General features: G+C 42.3%; 2 protein-coding genes across 2 annotated transcripts; both read right to left on the reverse strand.

Moving 5' to 3' along the window:
- Nucleotides 1-1,995: 1,995 nt before the first annotated feature.
- Nucleotides 1,996-8,003, reverse strand: bmp10 (bone morphogenetic protein 10). The gene is made up of 2 exons (XM_053420528.1): nt 4,743-8,003; nt 1,996-4,142 (listed from the first exon to the last, which is right to left on the reverse strand). Exons 1-2 carry the CDS (start codon nt 5,146-5,148, stop codon nt 3,073-3,075), a joined length of 1,476 nt encoding a protein of 491 aa, XP_053276503.1. The 5' UTR covers nt 5,149-8,003; the 3' UTR covers nt 1,996-3,072.
- Nucleotides 8,004-8,052: 49 nt separating this feature from the next.
- arhgap25 (Rho GTPase activating protein 25) lies at nt 8,053-19,775 on the reverse strand. Its single transcript, XM_053420527.1, has 11 exons — nt 19,478-19,775; nt 16,285-16,487; nt 14,742-14,829; nt 14,080-14,193; nt 13,152-13,356; nt 11,956-12,088; nt 11,419-11,492; nt 11,091-11,212; nt 10,274-10,428; nt 9,137-9,669; nt 8,053-8,606 (listed from the first exon to the last, which is right to left on the reverse strand). The coding sequence occupies exons 1-11, from the start codon at nt 19,539-19,541 to the stop codon at nt 8,405-8,407; spliced, it is 1,893 nt and encodes a 630-aa protein (XP_053276502.1). The 5' UTR covers nt 19,542-19,775; the 3' UTR covers nt 8,053-8,404.
- Between the last annotated feature and the right edge of the window lie 224 nt (nt 19,776-19,999).

Raw genomic sequence — 19,999 nt, forward strand, 5'->3', positions numbered from 1 at the left:
TGTTGTATTTGCTGAGGAATCAGTTTGAGGATATTATTACTTGGCCCGCATAAGCATGTGAACAACACTGACCATCTGTTTTTCATTACTGACTCTTACAATGGGCTTTTCTGAAGTTGTGCAACACCGGAGTGGAAAGCAAATTGTTCAAACGTGTTTATGCATTTGGCTTTGATCATCAAATAATGGAGCAGCTGATGAGCAAGCTGCGCCTTTCCCTGGGAAAACGAGGACAGAACAAGAAATGAGCACTGGTTGGTGATGATGCTAAGAGATGGAATGATAAACATGTTACCCAAAACGGAAACAATCAGTGCTTATTACAGACCCGACGTCAGAGTCAGGGCGAGTCATGCAGCTTTGGATGACACACCAAAACACACGTTCACAGCAAGATGCACGTCGGCGTCCCGCAGCCGGCATCATGATGTAAGTAGGTGGAGCATTACAGGATTTTGATGCACTTTAAAAAGCTGTACATTGGGAGCCGTCCAATTTATCCACTGACTGTGAGGTGTGCTCTTAGGTTAATAGCATAGGCTCCAACTTTCACAAACTGCAGCATGAACCAGCAGCGAGATGAAAATTCTTTTCAACAAAAGGAGCCATGTCAAAACAAGAGCGAGAAACAGCACAGAGCCCTCTGCAGCGGTCCTTATCATCAAAGTAAATACTAAAGACTTCCCATTTCACAATGTCTTCTAAAGTTTGCCATCCAGTGACAAAGGCCAGTTTCATATTTCTTCCACCATTCTGTAAATATTCAATTAGTGAGCTTTACATAGCTGAGGCTGCCGGCTGTCCCAGAAACTGGCCGAGGTTCTTGCCCTCTGGTCTGGAGCCATTTTTAGATGACCTCTGCTCCCTTTTTTTTATCAAGCTTCTCACAGTAATATTAGATCATTGTAATTGCTTTACAGAACTGCAGCTTCTGTTGCGTTTTTTGGATACTGTTTCTGGGAAAGGGGTGTAGAATTTTATTATGTTGTAACCCAAAACTCATATAAACACCAGTGAGGCAATCGCATCATTATGGACTGAGTTGGGCTTACAACTCGCTGCAAAAATTTCGGAGCTTCAGATAAGGACACCACGTTTTCTCCTAGGTCTGCAAATCAGTACTTTACTCACACTACACTCACTATCACAGTCCATTCATTGCATCACTTTCCATCTCATCATCTTTTTCAAACTTCTGATTTTCATCTTCTTCCCAACAGAGCACACACGTCCCTCCCAGCAAATAGACAATAAGAGTTTCACACATTTCTTTGACAAATTCCATCTGTATCCTTTATTTACATCTCGTGTGCGTCTGTACGTGGAGAAAATAACATAACATCATGCTCTTACATCCTGGCTTAAGCGCTCATGGAAAATTGAGTGAGAGCAGAGAGAAAGAGATACGAGTCCAGATCTTTGTCTTTTGTTCACATTTTCTCTTCAACAACAGGTTTTCCATCACAGTTGTCTGCATCTGCTCGCTGTCAGTGTGAGCAGCAGGCCATCAATTTGGTTCATTAGCAGATCTTCCACTTAGTTTCCCATGGTTCTTTGTTTGTGTGACATATATGAACTATGACCTGCGAGCTGATACTGTCAGACTGAATGATCTGAATGTGAGCTGTGCATTAAATCACTGGTCTAGCAGGTTCCTTTGAGAAAATGGAAAAGAAAGGTGTCGTGTGGAAAGAAGTTCATATAGAATAAACTGTGAAAACAATGTCAGCCTCATACTTTGGCTCCAAATATTTATGTTCATCTTGACATGAAATAATTAAGGTGGTTGCTTTGAATAACATGATGTTATGTTAACAGAAGGCAACTCTTCATGTGAGATTTATAAAGAAATTGCAACTTATTTATCTAGAAACTGTTACCATTTCTCTTCAAAAAATATGTTGTGCTGCGAATGCATCGTTATGGTTAAACAACCTGCTCTACACTAAGTAACTTACACATTTACACATATTACTACTCTGTTGTAAAAATCAATAAATTAGAACAATAAATAGTCTTTTATTTGACACAAGCAGCAGAGGTATCAAAGGGCTGATTAAATAAGAGTTTTTCTTTGGAAATCCATAACTGGAATGTGAGGAGGGCCCCCACTCCCACTCTTAATATTTAGCTTCCAAAGAGGACATTTGAACATAAAAATGATGGATGACTCAATTTAGCAATTGGAGATATGTTGGGGGGCACATTGTGATGGGTCAGTGATTTGAGCCAGTTAAGATTGTTTGTTGCCTTGGAATTTGGACAACCTCTGCCCTCTTGTCATGTACCCCCAACCCCCAGTCCCACCACCTCAAAGGATGCTCAGAATGACGTCCAGCTCTCCAGGCCTGAAGCGGTGGCTCACATGTTTCTCAACCCCCAACACCTTGCTATCGCTTTAGCTTGAGGGAGTGGAAAAGAGGCATGTGACGTGGGAAACAGGGTTGGGAAAGATAACCCTCTCACCGGGAACCCTGCACAGCACCTACGTATCAGGAGGCTGCAGGAGGCAGGAGGTGGGCCTACAGAGTTCATGTCTTGTCAGGTTGCCTGTGGGAGGTCATTCCACTGCACCAGGACACATGAAGTGCTGATTAGTGTTTGCATCGAGTGGGGAGGCCAGAGATAACTGGAGAGGAAGACAGATGTCAGGGGAAGTAGAGGGAGGGGGGCGGCTGGCCCACTAGTTCCCACCAGGCTGCACTGAAGGATGTACTTGGTTTGGTCCTCGGGAAATCTTTTGCCTTTTGTTCTCACTATTGGCAACAAGTTGACAAGTCTGGACACTTTGTCTCTCCATTGTCGAAATGAGGGCAACTGATATACACGTCTTTGGCTATGTTAGATGAAGCAACTTATTCTGTTTTGCCATTTAAAACATATTTGTCCACACTTGGCGCGACAGTGCATGTACACGTCCGTTGTCACTGCGAAAACCCTCACAGAGATTCCAACAGTTGTCCCCTTGTTGAAGACATTCTGGGCTTATCTGCTTATCCAGCTTATTGTTTGTTCAGGGTCTTCCCTCCGACCGTAAGACTTTATAATAAGTTAAACCTTCTCGAGTGTGGACTATCTGCAGCCACACTCAGCCACCACCATACCTTCAAACTTGTACTTGTAGGTGACAACACCTGTGTCATCCAGGTACAGCAGGGAGATGGGGTCGAGCTTGGTGGGCACACAGCAGGCTCGTGCTGCTTTCTGAGGACTGTTGATATTGATCAATGTCTGCACAATGGCATGCTTGGTGGGTGTGACATGCTTTGTCAGTGGGAATGAGCAAATTCCAGCGCACTCAAAGGCATCGTAGCCTGTGGGTGCCAGGATCCAACTGTCCCATCCAATATCTTTGAACTCTACATAGAGAGATTGTTTCTTGCAATGGTTGCCTTTGGCATTGCGACGAATGCGAGAAGCTGAGTCATAGATCAGATTAGATCTCATTTGTAATAGGTCCTCCTCCTCTGGCTCAGCCTCTTCCTCCCCCCCATACCTGTCCCTTTCCACCTCTCCCCAAAGACCCCTTTCTAAATCATTCGGCAGAACCATGTTCGAGGTTTCGTGGTCAATCATCTCATTCAGCTCGCGCTTGTCATCACGATGATCACTGCTTTGGTCATCAGAGAAAACAATCAGCAAGGGTTTGTGTTTTTCTTCAGGGTTGGTGTCAATCTTCATGTCTCCCTCAGGTGGATTACTGCCTTTGCTGTCATCGATTGAACCCTGAACATTATCATTTGCCACACTGGCAATATGCACTTCCAACCTGTGCGTGGTGCCTTGGTCAGATTTGCGCCAGCGTTGGAGAGCAACAGTGAGGTCAAAGGCCTCCCATCCGTTATCAGTGCCGTAGACCTGGCGTGAAGCCAACTCCACCCGCTCTATCTGCTCTCCTCCCGCTCTTAAAGCATCTCCTCTCACAGTGTTCTCATCCGTCGTGTTGTCGTCCAGGTCGTGCAATTCTAGTTCATAGATTGTGACCTTGCGGTCGACACCAGCGTAGAGGTGACGGTCAGTCTGGACAAGGGTGTAGAGTCGAAGTTCTGCTGCTGTGATGCGTTCATGATGGGGGACTGACACGTTAAAGAGGAGGGGGTGACGCCTCACTCCTCCAACACCCACAACTCTCGGAGATGAATCTGGGGAGAGCATGAGTGGTCAAATTAAAATTACATTCTGTCTTTTCAATGATGTATTAAGCTGAGTTCAAAACACTCAACAGAGCTAAGTATCATCCACACCAAACTGAATTTGATCTAATTCACTTTACTGATTTGGGAACAATAAACTACTTTTTTAATTCTATTGCAAGCTGTTCTTTTTAGCAAAAACACCATTTTGATTTGATCATTGCCATGTACAAGTAACAAGGAACAGGGTTGTGACCAAGGCAAAAAAGTTAGATAAACTAAATTAGTTTTTTGTATGCGTGTCTATGATTTTCCCCTGTTGGTTCGTTTAGTAGATTTCCTTACTCTTGAGACAAATTGTGGTTAGTGAATATGCTCACTTTATTTAAAACCCTTTTTTTTTATAAATAAAGTGATATTTAAAAATGTTGTATCTTGTACTATTTACTTTAGCCTTGCAGAGTGTGATGACAAAAGTACAAATAATATTTAAAAAGAAACACAATTAAACTAAACAAGGCAGCAAATAAGAAATGATAATGGTAGTTTTCCTTTTGATCCATTTTTATAAATAAAAGGGTCATCATCATAGAAGCACATGAGCAATACCTTCATTTTTGAAGCTGCGGATGATGTTGGCGGAGGGCATGGCAGTGTGGTCATTAGCAAAGCGGTTGTAGAGCTCCATCATGTACTCAGGCGGCTCCTCTCGTGTGCTCCCCGGAGGCAGCGGAGGACCCAAGCCCGACAAGTTGAAAGTCTGCATAAACTGTTCCTTCAGGCTCTCCAGCAGGCTCTGCATGTCCACATTGCTGTCCTGCTCCAGCAGTGACAGATCCACCACCCCTCCGTGCCCGTCTCCCAGCCCCGGAGCTGGGCGATGCCTCTGATGGGCACCAGAGATGGGACTGCTCTCTCCACAGAGAGGCTCCTTGGGGAGCAGGATGAAAAACAGCAGCAGCCACGTCTTTGAGCTGCAGATGGTTCCCAGTTGAGAGACCCAAATACTCGCCATGAGAGAAACAATCTGCAGCTTTCTATTGTATGGCCTCTGTGGTTGTTTATAGATGAGCTGATGCAACAGCAAGAAAAATATCTCTGGATTCCGAAGGTTAATTTAGATATTATTCATCTCATCTGCTGCCTCAAAAAGTTCTGTTGTCCCAGGCAGTAGTCAGTTGTGTTGTTCACCCTGGGGTTGACCAGGATGAACCTCTCAAGAGTGTGTATTCCTGCTGCTCTCCTCCAGATCTCACAGAATTTATTCACATGCACACCTTTTGATGTCCTTTGCGTTGGGGCTGTAGTTCCGCTGACAGGGTGGCCGAGGCTCGTCTTTGTCCCTCCGACTCATCTCTGTTGTGTCCTGTCCTCTGTCAGTCTCTCTCTCTGTTCTCTGCTCTCCTCTTCCCAGCTCTTTCTTTCTGTCCCTTATCTATGATATGGTGGTCTCTGCATTGCTTGGTGCGTATGGTCTCTTAGCTTGTGTGTGTGTGTGTGTGTGTGTGTGTGTGTGTGTGTGTGTGTGTGTGTGTGTGTGTGTGTGTTAGTGTGTGTGTGTGTGTGTGTGCGTGTGTTTGTGTGTGTGTGTGTGCGCGCATGCCTTCAACTTTGTGTGATGCACATGAGCGTGTGTTATCTCACAACCTTAATGAGGATTTTGTAAACACTGTCCTGTAGCCTCTTCCTTGTGGAAGCGCTATTTTGTTTGGGTGGGTGCTCCGGGCTTGATATTCTTCATTTGTTTATTTGCTTTGTAAATGGTGGAGTTCTGCGAGCTGCTGTCTGGACTCCATTGACCATTTCTTTTCGACAAAATACTCTGTTGATATTGTCGAGTGCAACAGGATATATTAATGTCCAAATGAAATTGAAACGCAATGAGGTGTGAGGCCCTAATGATGGAGAATGAGAGATACTGAGCTCACAGTGGGTATAGAGTGAATTTCAAGTATCTCCTGATGACAACAGGGTAGCACAAAATAATCACTTGTGTTCATTAGGCAAAGCTCCAATGTTTGCTGAAATGTTTTTCCTCTTCTGGTAAGCAGACACAGCGTCTGAAATGGCTTATCTGGGCACAAGAGGCCCCCTTTTTGGAGCAAGAGCAAATACAATGGAGCACAGACATAATCATGAGGTTTGCATCAGCAACAAGAGAAATGATGCTTCAGACACTGGATGAATCAATGAGAAAAACCTCCACCATCCAACATGTCATTACTGCATGTATGAATATGCTGCACTTGGTGGAGCAGACTCCCACCAACAAGAGGTCAGAGTTCTCAGAGGTTTAATGACTCAAACGTCAGATTTGCATAACTGACTGATTCGTCATCTGAACCCTCATTCCACTCCACAAAGTGTCCTTCATTCCTGAGCTTCTTTGTGTGACCTGCAGATACACTCCTGATTGTGGCTCTTCACAGAGGTGGGAAGGAATGGAGTTTTTCCTGCCTCTGCCACTCATCTGCCAGGCTGACAGTTGACAGACGTGCTGTTATCTGTCGCTCTATGTTACTGCTGCCACAACAGACTATCACATCCTCCTAATGGCTGTCAAAAGGCCTTTCAGAGGCAATGTACACACAGTGACCCCCCTCCACTTGGTCCCTATTATGGACCGCAACACAAAACATATGTGGATATGTGAAGGCCAGAGTCGCTATTTTGAGACTGAAAAACTTCCAAGAGACATTATTTTGTGCTGACATCTGCATTTCTTCCATATCACTTTTTTTTTTTAGATTGTAGCTTGGTTGAAAAAGTAATTCATGTGTAGATGATACCATCAGTAAAACGGATTGATGTTAAAATCCTTCCAAAACCAGATTTGTCATCAGTTTTACAAAACTGGGTATATCTGAAGCAGAATGTATCTGCAATAGATCAGTCATTTGGTTAAGATTCCATCAGATACAGACACATGTTTGTGTTCATTTGGAGTCGTTGCTGGCTGCCCAAAACATGTATACTGTCCTTTTAGCTCATTTTTTGTCCCCAATTCCTTAAATGAATTTACAGATTAAACAGTCTGAGGTTTGGCTCTTTTTGTTCTGAAAAAAGCTGCATGTTGTCTCTGGAAACAAGGTTGTTGAGAGTGAACAGCTGGGGTGCCGGCAGTACAACTAAACCAAGAAAGCGAAAGGTGTAATTACGTAGCTTGAAGCTGCCAGATGACTGTTCTCTATACTGTATATATTTACATGTAGTCATTTGAGCCCTGGTCAATAAGAAAATGTATTGATTGAATGCAGTCTCTGAAGTGAATTATAACATACTTGTTGGCCAAGCTAACCGCACAGCTCTGTGGATAACTAAATATTCAGGTGGTTTCAGGGATATTTCCACCAAAAATGAAAATTCACTCATTATCTAATCACCACAATGCCGATGGAGGGGCCCAGGATCAGAGCAGACCTTTTTAGGCATAAAACACGGTGTAAATGATGCCGCTTAAAAACTAATTTGAATGTCGGGGCTTACTGACACTTGGATGACATCACAGGAGCAGTGTGGAGGCATGTTATGTTTCTATCTGTTGTTTTTTAATGTTTTGAAGAATCGGCCCCCATTTACTCCAATTGTATTGAACTCGTATGCTATAAGTTTACCCCTGAAGCTCTCAATGTGTTTTGTGGACTCAAACACTTCACCCGCCTTCCATCAGCATAGTGGTGAGTGGATAATAAGTGCATTTTCATTTTTGGGTGAACTATCCCTTAATCATAAATGTTACATGTTAGCATGTTAGCTTGCTCAGTGCCATGATAGCATGCTGGTGTTAGCATTAGCTTGAATCACTGTTGTGCCTGTAGTGTAACAAGCAGCAGTAAACAAGATCCTGATTCGTATGGAAAATACATGTATGTATGCATGTATGTGATGAAAGGTTATTTAATGCATTTATGCAACAAAACACATCTGTGCAGTTTTATTTATTTAGCTGACATATCAAATGAACTGAAAATAACATTGTATTTGTATTGTCCACCATTATGATCAGTTCTCTGATCAAAGGGTGAATCTGTGGCATCACTGTGGCATCACCCGTCGAGTAGGTACAACAAACTTGAGTTGGATTGTAAGTCTTTATTAGGAGTTGTGATATTTAAATGTCTGATAACAGACTTTCAGGTCCAGACAGAGCTCAAATGGAAACCACTCAGTGTCATTACACTGGAGGAGTTCATAATCACCTCCTGTGAAATAAGGTCTGTTGAGGTTGATGGAGTTATTGATCCATACACTACTGCGTTTGAATATGACATCTAGGTGGGAGCCTGAGTCTTTCCACTGAGGAACTGCTCAATGTCTCTTTGCAGCTCTTCGTTGCGTCTCTGGGCCTCATCTCGACTGCGCTCTGCATTTCTCAGACAGATCTCCAGAGCGGCCACACGGCGGCGCTCTGCCTCTAGAGCCAACTGGAGCTCTGCCATTGAGGCCTTCAGCTCCTGGTTCTCCTGCTGCACACTGAGAGAGACGACCAGGGTTCACTTATACAGCAACAAAGTCCAGAAGAAGAAACAATTTTTTTTGGTCTATTTACGTTTGGGAGTGATGACAAGAAAAAACTTTACAAAGTCACTCTGTGCAATGTTGAGTGTAAAATTTGAATAGAAAAATATATAAATAAATGTGATAATAATTCACTTCTTTCCTTTACAAATCAACTTAATTCAAGAGTTTTGGAGTAATTTTTCTTTATTGTGATCCTTTTTTGTTTTAGTTTTTTTGATATCAGCATAACCTGATATGTTTCGTGTCCTTTGGAGAATTTCCCGAATATTAACATTAGTAGTAGTACTAAAGTTATAAAATCTTTACCATTTCTAAAACATTGATTTAAAAGTTTTGCATTGGCTTATAACAAATTACATATTTTAAAGTAAAAAAAAAGGAGGTGTACTTCATGTAGAGGTTGGTGAGGGTCTTATTGGTGTGTTGTGAGTTAGTATGAAGGTAGACACTGTGTTTCCATGTGACTCATCAGCTGAACCTACCTGTCTATAGGCGGCTGGTCGTCTTTCTTCAGCTCAGACTTGCTGTTGACCTCCTGACCTGAACCACCCACTGGCAGGGTCTCTACACTCTTCTGATGAGACAGCACCTTGGTAGGATGGGACTTGCTGTCAGGTTTCTGGGAGCCATCTTTTGAAGAACCTTTGCTGTCACTTCCTCTGCGGGACGTGAGCGTATGCTCCTCCTTCTTGTTACTCATCTGAGACCCCCCGAACAATGATCCTGAGCTCCGGAGGTCCAGGATCCTAAAAATGTCCTCTGACAATGTCTCGCTCTTCTCCTCCACCACCTCCTGGATGCGACTCCACCGGTTGAGTACGTCAGCCTTAGCTGCCATCCCAGTGAGGGGGCAGGTAAAGGTGGGCAGGGTCTGGGTGCGTTTCCGGGGACTTCCATGCCAATCGTCTGTGGAATGTAAGATTTGGTTGGGCGAGCTGCAGTTCCCTTTTTCTGGGCTTGGACTGTCAGTGTCCTCCTCCTCTTCTGGAGACTCAGACAGAGATGCATCACCCATCTGAGATAAACACAAAACATATTATTTACAGATATACAGCCTACATAGAAGTCTTTATGTGTGCAAAGTATGTAGGATCACCAAACTAACACAGTCTTAAGCTATAGTGCAAGAAAGAAAAAATGTGTTAGTGGTGTATCTAGGATTTTTCTAGATCAGGGGTCATAAAGGGGCCAACATTTACACCGAGGGGCCAATTATATGTCCAACATCCATGAAAACAGGTCAATATGAGGAGGGCTGTTTTAGACAGGGTAAAAAGGATGCTGTTTTAAATGATCCTTGTGGTATTTTGACAATTTTTTTTTTACAGACATTTCATTTAGACCCCAGGGAACCATTTCAACTTGCGGTAAAATGGGCATAATATGTCCCCTTTAAGATTTCTGATAGGCCAGGAAACTTCAGGGGCCAATCAGATTTCAGCTGGGGCCAGTGCCCGTGGCCCCACCTCTGGATCTGCCCCTGACGTGTTTCTGACATATTGATTCCAAATGTTGAAGAAAAAACAAAACTATAGGATGTGATGATGGTATGTCCACATGAATTGGCACTAGCAGCCAGATTACTCAGGTACTGAAACCATCAGAGTGACTGTGTGTACCTCTGCAGACTCCCAACCCACGAAGCTTCGGGGAGTGTTCTTCTGGCTCTCTGCCTTTTTTGAGGGGGGGGAGGGAAGCACGTCTTCGGAGACAGGAAACAGTTTCTCATGTTGTCTGATCATCACTGTCATCAGCTTCTGGATCTGAGGAGTCGCTGAGAAGAAATAGAAATGACACAATGATCAAAATCTGCAAATTCTTGATTTACATTATTCACATCTTTATAAATTCCCTTAAATAACTTCAGATATTTTTGTGCTTGTTTTCTCTTTTTTGTACTTTTATGTTATTTTGTACTGTTCAAATACAAAGGCCATATATCAGCAGGATGATAAAGATTGTTGGTAAAGTTCTTGGGATCGATGAAGAAGTACAGGAATTTGTTACTTAGCAGAAGGAATAAAAAGGCTACATAAAATGACTCATGTTGTAATGCTACATGTCAATGCTTAATAAAATGGTAGAAGCAGAGAAAAACCATTTTTACAGTCAATACATGGAAAATAATGATGTCAAGGTCATAAATTGACACATTTAATCACTTGTATATATTCTCCGCTCCTGACATGGGTCAACGTCTGTGGTAGGACACATAGCCGGACCTATGTCCTATAAGTCAACTAAAAACTTTGTTGCAAATGTGTGCAATAACAAGACAAAGTTGACTGTTTAAAACTAATTTGCTTTATTTATGATTTATTTAAGAGACTGAATACCAATACAAAAGCTAGTCTGTTCACTGCGAGGCAATCCCCAAACTTATTCTGCTTAGGGCCTCCAGACGTACAGGGCCCGCCCTGACATGTTTGTTCTTACCCTTCATCACATCGATGGGATCTTCCATCTGAGGTTTCAGCAGGTTGATCCCCATCACTGTAGCCAAGTTCTCCACATTCATCTTGTTCACCTTGGAGTGTTGCTGCACCTCAAACAAAAACCTGGAAACAAAAAGAAGGCAAAATGAACTGCTGTGTCAGGACTGCAAACTGATCTAAGAACAGTATTGTAGTTTTTAACCATAAAGACACTGGGAGATTCAGTCTATGTACAGTAGATAGTCTTACTCAAGGACATTTTTTTGAACATGTATGGTGTCCTCTCCTGAACATCCCATAATGCTATGTGCTGCAGCTTCTATACTCACCGGCACACATAACTCAGAAGGTTGTAGTTGGTTCTGGGGAGAAGAGAGATTTGTTTCTCCAACTTTTCCCAACCCTGAAAGTACAGAGGGGCAGTAGGTTAAAACACACACACACACACACACACACACACACACACACACACACACACACACGCACACACACACACACACACACACACACACACACACACACACACACACACACACACACACACACACACACACACACACACAGCCATATGGCCCTGGCTCTTGACATCAGAGGACATTAAATTGATTTCCTGGGGACTTAGTTACCACTTGCTTTACCCTAATTCTTACCCTTATCTTAACCTAAGCCCACCTGTAAGCTAGACCTAACTTTAACCAAGTCCTAAACTAACCTTAAAACTTCCTCACCTTAGAATTTAGGGATTTACATTACAGCACTCGCCCCCATAATGTGACTGTGTAAACAGGTTTAGGTAGTAATACCTGGACCACGCACACACACACAGACACAAACACACACGCACACACACATACACACACACTTACCTCTGTGTTGCTGCAGTCCAGCAGGCTGGTACAGTCCAGAAAGTCTTGGTATTGAGTCCAAGGCACCACAGGCTCTGGCAGCTCCCTCAAGTACAGCTTGAGAAGTGACGCCACCGTGTGGACATCTGTGTCACTGCGTGCAAAGACACATTCACAATGAATATCCTTTTACACTTTAACTGACCGTTATTCCTTTAACTGGTACTTGAGCCATGGAGCCAACGTTGGTTGCATGAGTTATCACATGCATGTCATTTGATCACATGTTGTATATGGAGTCCTTTAACCTTTAAATGTAACATAATGTTAACTGCATTCTACACACATGCATACATATGTGGCTCTTCTGTATCTGAGTTTTATCGATGGTTTTGTTCCATCCCGACCAGACCTGTGTAAATATTTTAACTGGACTAAAAAGCATGTACATGGTGGGCTGCAGTGTAAACATCGTCTTAGTTACATTCCAAAATCCACTGGTGACAAAAGTTCTGCACGACCTCATTGTTTGGGCCTCTGGGTCTAGTTTTGTATATTTATCTCTACAAAAGGGTTGCATTCATTTGTGTGGTTTTGAAGAATACAGTTAGAGAAAACACGAAACCTTTCTCTTTTATTTTTTCTTTCTGGCCTGAAGTATCATATACAGTAAATCATGTATCTGTGACCCTCGTAACTGTGTGCTCCCTCACCCCGGGCAGACAAATGTTAGACTGATGTTTTAGTGCTCTGTCAGAGGAGCCTGTGATGTTGAGTAACACAGACGCCCTCCTGCGTTCCTGCGAGAACAGGATGTGGTGTCGCTTTCGGCTCAGAGGACACAGAAATCTATCAGCCTCTCTGCATCTCTTTCATCTCTCCCTGCTTTCTCAGAAGAAGTAAAACTGAAAAACTGTTGATTGACTGAGGCTAGTACAGTTTCACCGTATGTAGCAGTGACCTTCTTCAGCTCATGCATTCACTAACCAGGTTTGAAGAAGGCTCCGAATTGTTTCAGAGTTTTAGTTTGTTTGAGATGTGTGAAAAAAATCTTTTAATGTTCACTATTTCCTGTCTCTTTCAATTACAGGATTTAAAATAATATATGTAACATTCCTACACACAATAACACCTTCACAACCGGTCAGTACATCAAGAAGTTAATGATTATATGTTATATCACATCATTCTGTCCATACATAACAATGAGTGTATACCTGGGGAAGGACGGCCTCTCTCCAGCATCGAAGGCGTCTCTGAACTGTTTGACAGCGTTGTCCTGCCCCGGCAGGCGGAAGATGCCCTCCTCATTCAGACCGTGTTCTTTAATGAACTCCACACACTTCTGCACCAGGATCGGTACCATGTGAGGCCCGAAACGCTGGTCATACGTCACAGTGTCCATGAGACTCTTTCCAAACACTGTGGGGACAGAAACATTTAAAACAACACAGAGACTAATTAAAAGAAATTCCTTTAAAATCAGAAAGTGCAGTTTAAAACCGTTTTCAAGAAAAATAAAAGAGATTAAAAGATGTGAAAGAAATAAAAATGATATACTAAATTTAAAAAAAAGAATTGAAGGTGTTCCATTTTGCAACTAATTAATACGAGTATATGGAATGACCTTAGATTTTGTGAAATAGTTTAGTTAAAGGCTCTTATAAATAAAAGTTTTCAATCTGGACATTTTCGACCAGTAACGGTATCAGAAAAGATGTGACATGTTCGATCCAGCACTATTTGTGTTTCTTTTACACAGTGTATACTTCAGGGGTGAAGTAAGGTTCAACATTTAGGGGGGGGGAAATTTATTTTATTTCATGCTGAGAACTAGATGAGTAGATTCACTTTCATGTCCATTAGATGATTAGCTAGCATAAAGGCTGCAAACAGAAAATATCAGCATGCTCTCTCAGCCGGGAACAGTCACTTCCTGCAGGCTTTTCATCATCATAATTTTGCAAGACAAACAGCAAAGACTCCAGGAAGTCACTGCTAAGACAAGGACATAACATTGGAAAACCTGATTTAGTCCTGATTGCCCACATTTTTTATCATATGTTAATCAGTGAGCTTTAGAGCTTTTCTTATAATCTTCGGTTAAATGACAGTGACATCATCTTTTAAACAGTTTTATCGAACCTCCACTTGTCGGTACTCCGATGACTCTGCGTAGGGAGCGGACCCACTCCTCCATGTCACTCTGGGAGTTTGCCATGAACACATATGGACCTCGCTCTCTGTCTCCTGTTTTTCCTGCGTGAGTAGTATTAGTAGTAGTATGTAAACAGTGCATCATACAACAAAACCTTGAGCTCCGACTGTCACAAAAATTCAAATTCCTACCATACAGATAAGATTTGTCCCGCACAGACCAGAGGCGGATCTAGGATTTTTCTAAATCAAGGGCAGGGGCCACAATTTATATATCTAACAACCATTCACAACTCCTTATTAAATAAGATGCACATTCTAAGTCATTCCTTGTTTACTTTTATCTCTATAACTTTGAGCAAAGCCAGACATAATTATATATATTTTTTTTAAATGATCCGTGTTCAGGCATATTGTCAACATAGAAAGAGACAGATACCAAAGAGCGACATGCAGCCCCAATGGGACAGGTGGCATTAAAAACACTGGCTTTCAGGAAATGTTACAGAGAAATATTTTCATCTCCTCTTTATAAAATAACAGTGCTGATGTATCTCTGTTATACACAAAACTGGAAAAAGGTGTTGGAATAAGCAATGTGAGGCCTAAAGTCACTTCTGTTCACTTTTTAGAGTCAGTCATATGCTCACGTGGTATGATCTCGAACAGGTACTTCCCAGGGTCGTCTGAGTTTGGAGGGAGTTCGTTAACTTTACAGAATCGTAGCTGAACGACTCCCTGGAGAGCAAAGCACACAGACACACACACACACACACACACACACACACACACACACGTGAGTGAGTGAGAACAAATGTCCTGAGAGAGATGTATTGTAATGTTCAAAACAAAAGAAGAGAACCAACTACTAATATTTACTTTCATTCATTCATTCATTCATAGACCACCTATTTCTACCCTTATATATTACCAGCACATGCCCATGCAGAACAGTTTCTTTCACTATGTGTCACATGAGTTTTTTGCAGAAGCTCAACGCTATGAAAATGGAGAGTTGATGCTCCATGCTCATCTGTTCTCACGTTCCATGGCTACATCACAGCATGTAGGCTAAAACACAGTTCACCTCACACTTCACCAAGTGTGAAGCCGACTCCTTCCATCTGCCACTGTCCCACTCCTTCATGTCTGCTTTTATACCAAGCTCAGAAAAAGCATTGACTCTAAGGATTTCTGAGTTACTCCTCATCTTCCTGTGGCTTTATCCATCAGTTGTTGGTGGTTGTGAGGCCATGTTCAATGTCCCTGAGTGCAATTGTGTTCTTGGTTTTCATGAACTGTTTGAGTAGCTCTTGTTTCTTAACAGGAAGTACATGAGAAGGAAGGCAAAACATGTAGATGTGTAAGAGAAGTGGTGAATAGAAATGAGACCTAAAGTTTCAAGGCCAAAGCTAAAGCATTGTTTCTTTTTAACATGATAACATGGTCAACAAATTTGACCACAATCTCTGAATGTTTATCAGAGGGTAAAGGGATTTCATATGTGTACATGTGGAGCCACTGCGGTAACAGGCCACTTTCATGGGGTCACAGCCTCTACTGTTTTTGAAGGTTTACCTACACCATGCACAACATGCAGAGAGAGGAACATCAACATCACAAAGAGAGCAGGAGAGTACATAATATACAAGTTTTAAATGACTGGGGACCTCTCATATGTGGCTTCATGCATTATTCATGTTGTGTACAGGAAGTGTGGGAATTATTCATGAGCCATTTCCTATTATGCTTTGAGCTTTCTGTACATATAAAACATTTTATTGAAAAATACTGACTCTATATTACCTTTTTTAAATAAATGTCATCCACAGTATTCTATTCTATTCTTTATTTTTGATATGGTAATTTTGCAAAAAAACTGGCAGAATAATTTCCTTCAGAATGATAAACGTCTTAACTTATCTCAAATATAATTCTGAGCAGCTCTTAATGTTTAAATAGAAAAATGGACATTTAATAACATAGAGATCATTTTGATGACAGTTATATCACATGTAAGTCACTGCACGTGCCAAATAAAAAAAGGTAATTTGAGCATTTTAATTTTGGAATATGCAGCATTTTAATGAAAACATCTGCTCCTGTGTATCATAACAAGAATCTACAATTCAATAATAATCATCATCATCCACATCATCATATTAATAATCATCATAATGAGGAGGGTCTCACCTGGACAGTGGTCTCCTTGTCATCTTTGTGGTAGGTCAGAGTGCTGCCTCTCAGCACAAAGTAACGCTGCTGCCAGTTCTTCACCAAAGACCTCTGTTGTTTCTTGAGCCAGCCGGCCTTCAGCGGCCTCTCCATGGACCTGGGGGATCGTGGTGAGCCCGGCCCGGTGCCTCCCTCTCCAGATATCACAGTCCTGGATCGTGCTAAAGAAAAACCCACCACAAGAAAGCAGCTTGGGAAAATGTTTCCAAGAGCAACAATCCCCAACATATGCTGTGTCACATTCGAAGCTGTTAGAACATTACCAAAACACAAGTGCTACTCAAGTCATACAAAGCACTTCCCCCTTCTTGATATGCATCAGCCTATCAAGGTTGAGAAACCTGCTCTATGTCTATTTTTGTTCCCCGTGCATTCAGTCTGAAAGGAAAATGCTGGTCAGAGCTGACCAGTTTCCTGTGTACGGTGCATGAATGTAGCTGTGATTCTTCTATGTGAAAAACACAATACTCTGCAACAGACGGACCGACAAACAATACAAATTTAAGTCTATATAATTCATAAATATCTATCTGTCTGTATGTGGAACACATACTTCAAACTGTACATCTTATCGCCTTCATACTTAACATGTCTATTGTTGATGGCCCAGGGAAGTGCAGTTTCAAATTTGGTGTGATTTGAACATGCAATAACTCAAGAGTTGTGAACTTGGGTCTGAAGTTTGTGTGGGTTGTTTCAAAGACCTCTGAAAAAGTCTACATGCAACATATGAAAAAACAACATGTAAATCATTCAAACTTATCTTAAAACCACACACGTAAACAGTTAGAAACCACATTTAGTTTAATTGGAGGAAAAACGTTGACTGAAAAAAATCTTTAATGCAGATTAACCAGGTAGGATGAACACAAGTTTTTCTAACTTCACTCTGCACCATAGACTGCAAACAACGTCCAACACACAAACAATAAAAAGCAACAGTATTTTGGAGAAATGTTTGAGGAGGACTCTGAAACATGAACGCAGGTCAAGTTAACAGTCCAATGCAAACAGGCAGGTTTACAACAGCCACTGCACTACTAAGACAGAAAGGTCAGAGATCAAGATCTACATAGACTTAATCTCACAAATGAACATCATCCTATTTTTAAGTTGTTCTACGAACATTACCCTTCAATAATACGTGTCACCCTGTGAGAGGCCACGATGGAAAGGAACAGAGATCGCGGTGTACGTGGCCCAGGGAGGACAGAGTCAGATGGAGACAGAGGAGATAGCGGGAGTGAGATTGAGCCCCGTCGCTCAGTTGTTCTTTAATGCACCGTGTCTACTTAAGAAGGATGATGGAGGAGAAGAGAAGAAGAAGGGCTGCCCAGGGATAAACAGGAAGCTGCCATCAAATTGCCACAGGGCCGGCCACGCTTTGAAGGCCTCCACCTAGACGCCGGAGAGTCCTTTCGTGTCATTTCTGGAGCCTCAGCCGCCCATGACTTGTGAAGGGTTAACACGTGCTGTTGAGGAACCCTGAGCCCACACACAGAGGCCGATGTCACACCACACCCTCAGCTGACAAATACACAATTCCTTTCATGTAGCCTCAACTCATGATGAGCCAAGAGCTGTACTGCACCTCAAAGACACGTTCAAGCTCACTTGATATGGTGGGAAATGATATTCACCGTCTCCTGGTGACCGTGGAGGAGTTTGTACACATTGGAAGAACTAACTGTGATTAGATATTCGCCTTAAGAACAATACACTGTATGTACATGTCTACATATTTCTTGCTTGGGTGTACTCTCGCCCAATGTCAGCTCCACATTGACATCGATTTCTGTCCCTACTGGGACTTTGTAGACAGATTTAGGTCCCTACAAAATGAGTTATATCTGTAGCACACACACACATATGCACTGCACACATGCGTCACATACACGCTGTCATACTGCATACGTGAGCACAGTTACATCGGCTACAGACAGCACTGAAATCAGAGTTCATTCGAAACTTGCATCAGTTTCCTGCTGTGAGCCTGCGTCACTCCTGTTCCACCGAATGTAATAAAACATGGGCCACGGAAATCACCACAGGTTAAGGAATCAATTAAGGAATCACCAGCTTTCAGATGTCAAACATACTGTCATACTGAAAAGTTTGCTAATAAAAGTGACTGATACACAGTCATCATGAAGCAGATGAAATGTTTGCAGGGGGGGGCTGCTACTTCCTTAAGCAGAGCTCAACAACCAACCACTGATGGTAAGGTGATTAGAGTCACAGCAAACACGATGCATGTTGTGAAGCATAGCAGCAGTGTCGAAAACTAAGCCTGTATCTGCGTGTGTGTGTGCAGATATCAGACAGCTGCAAGTGTTGTGCCATCTTAGCCTGAGAGGAACTGAGGCATGTAACTGCAGAGTCCACCCTGTATTAACACTGGTGAGTATTAGTGAGTCTAGACTGCTGTGCAGTAACCGTAAAATACACTGTACACACACACACACACACACATGCACTCGCACACACACACAAACACACACACACACACACACACACACACACACACACACACACAAACTCACTCACTCACTCACTCACTCACTCACTCACTCACTCACTCACACACACTCACACACACACACACACACACACACACACACACACACACACAAACTCACTCACTCACTCACTCACTAACACACACACACTCACACACTCACAGTTATGTTTCCATGACTTCATAGGACATAACATTGACTTATATTGTTTTCCTGAAGACTTACTCTATTTGCCTAACACTGATATTTACCCTGACCTAAACCTAAAACTAAAAGCATGTCTTCACTTACATCATTATTACATAATCATGTTTGTTCCCAAAAGAAAAGTCCCCATAATGTGACTTAGGTCCCCACAACACAGGTAATACTTGACTAGTCTTATTTCAACCACTGGTTGTTATTATAAAAAACACTTGACAGTCAAGCAACATCAAAGTAATAAACCACAGTCCATTCTATATTAGTCGACAATGATGTTAGACTGAAAAAAACTCTGGTTAAAATTAACATGCAACCACCAGTGTGCTCAAAAACCCACAGAGAGAAACAAGGGGCATATATATATATATATACATGTATATGCTGCATCCTCACTGCTGACAGCGAGCGCAGCACAGCCTCAGACTTACCTATCCGACCTGTCTCAGCCTTGAAGGTGCTGAAGTCCCAGTTGCGAGGTAGTTTCAGAGACATTATCCTTTAAGTGGTCGTACAGGTCAGTCGTTCATCTCACACACACATACACACACACACACAGACACACATTGATACACACTCACACGCAGACAAGGACTGGAGAGATCTCTCAGATCACACTTCCTACTTCCTGTGTGTTCATCTGTTCTTCTCCTTTTCAGCCCATCATAACGCTTCGCCTCATGTTGTCTTTACATCCGTGTTCATACTTGTTCTTATCAGTGTCATGTGTAAGTGCATTCAAGGCTTATTCACTCACAGGGCTTGGTTTTCAAATGACTAATGATCTGGTCTGGAACAAAAAACAGGGGGGTCTTGTTAGAGGAAATGGTTTGTATCATGGTTTGTCTCCTTTTATGAGGATGTTGCTTCACAGCTCAGGCTGCAGCAGTCACTAGTAACGACTAACGTTTCCTCCATCTTTAATGAATCAAACCCCTGTTATATATCGGCAG

This window comes from Pleuronectes platessa, chromosome 4 (assembly GCF_947347685.1).
Source record: "Pleuronectes platessa chromosome 4, fPlePla1.1, whole genome shotgun sequence".
Taxonomy (NCBI): domain Eukaryota; kingdom Metazoa; phylum Chordata; class Actinopteri; order Pleuronectiformes; family Pleuronectidae; genus Pleuronectes; species Pleuronectes platessa.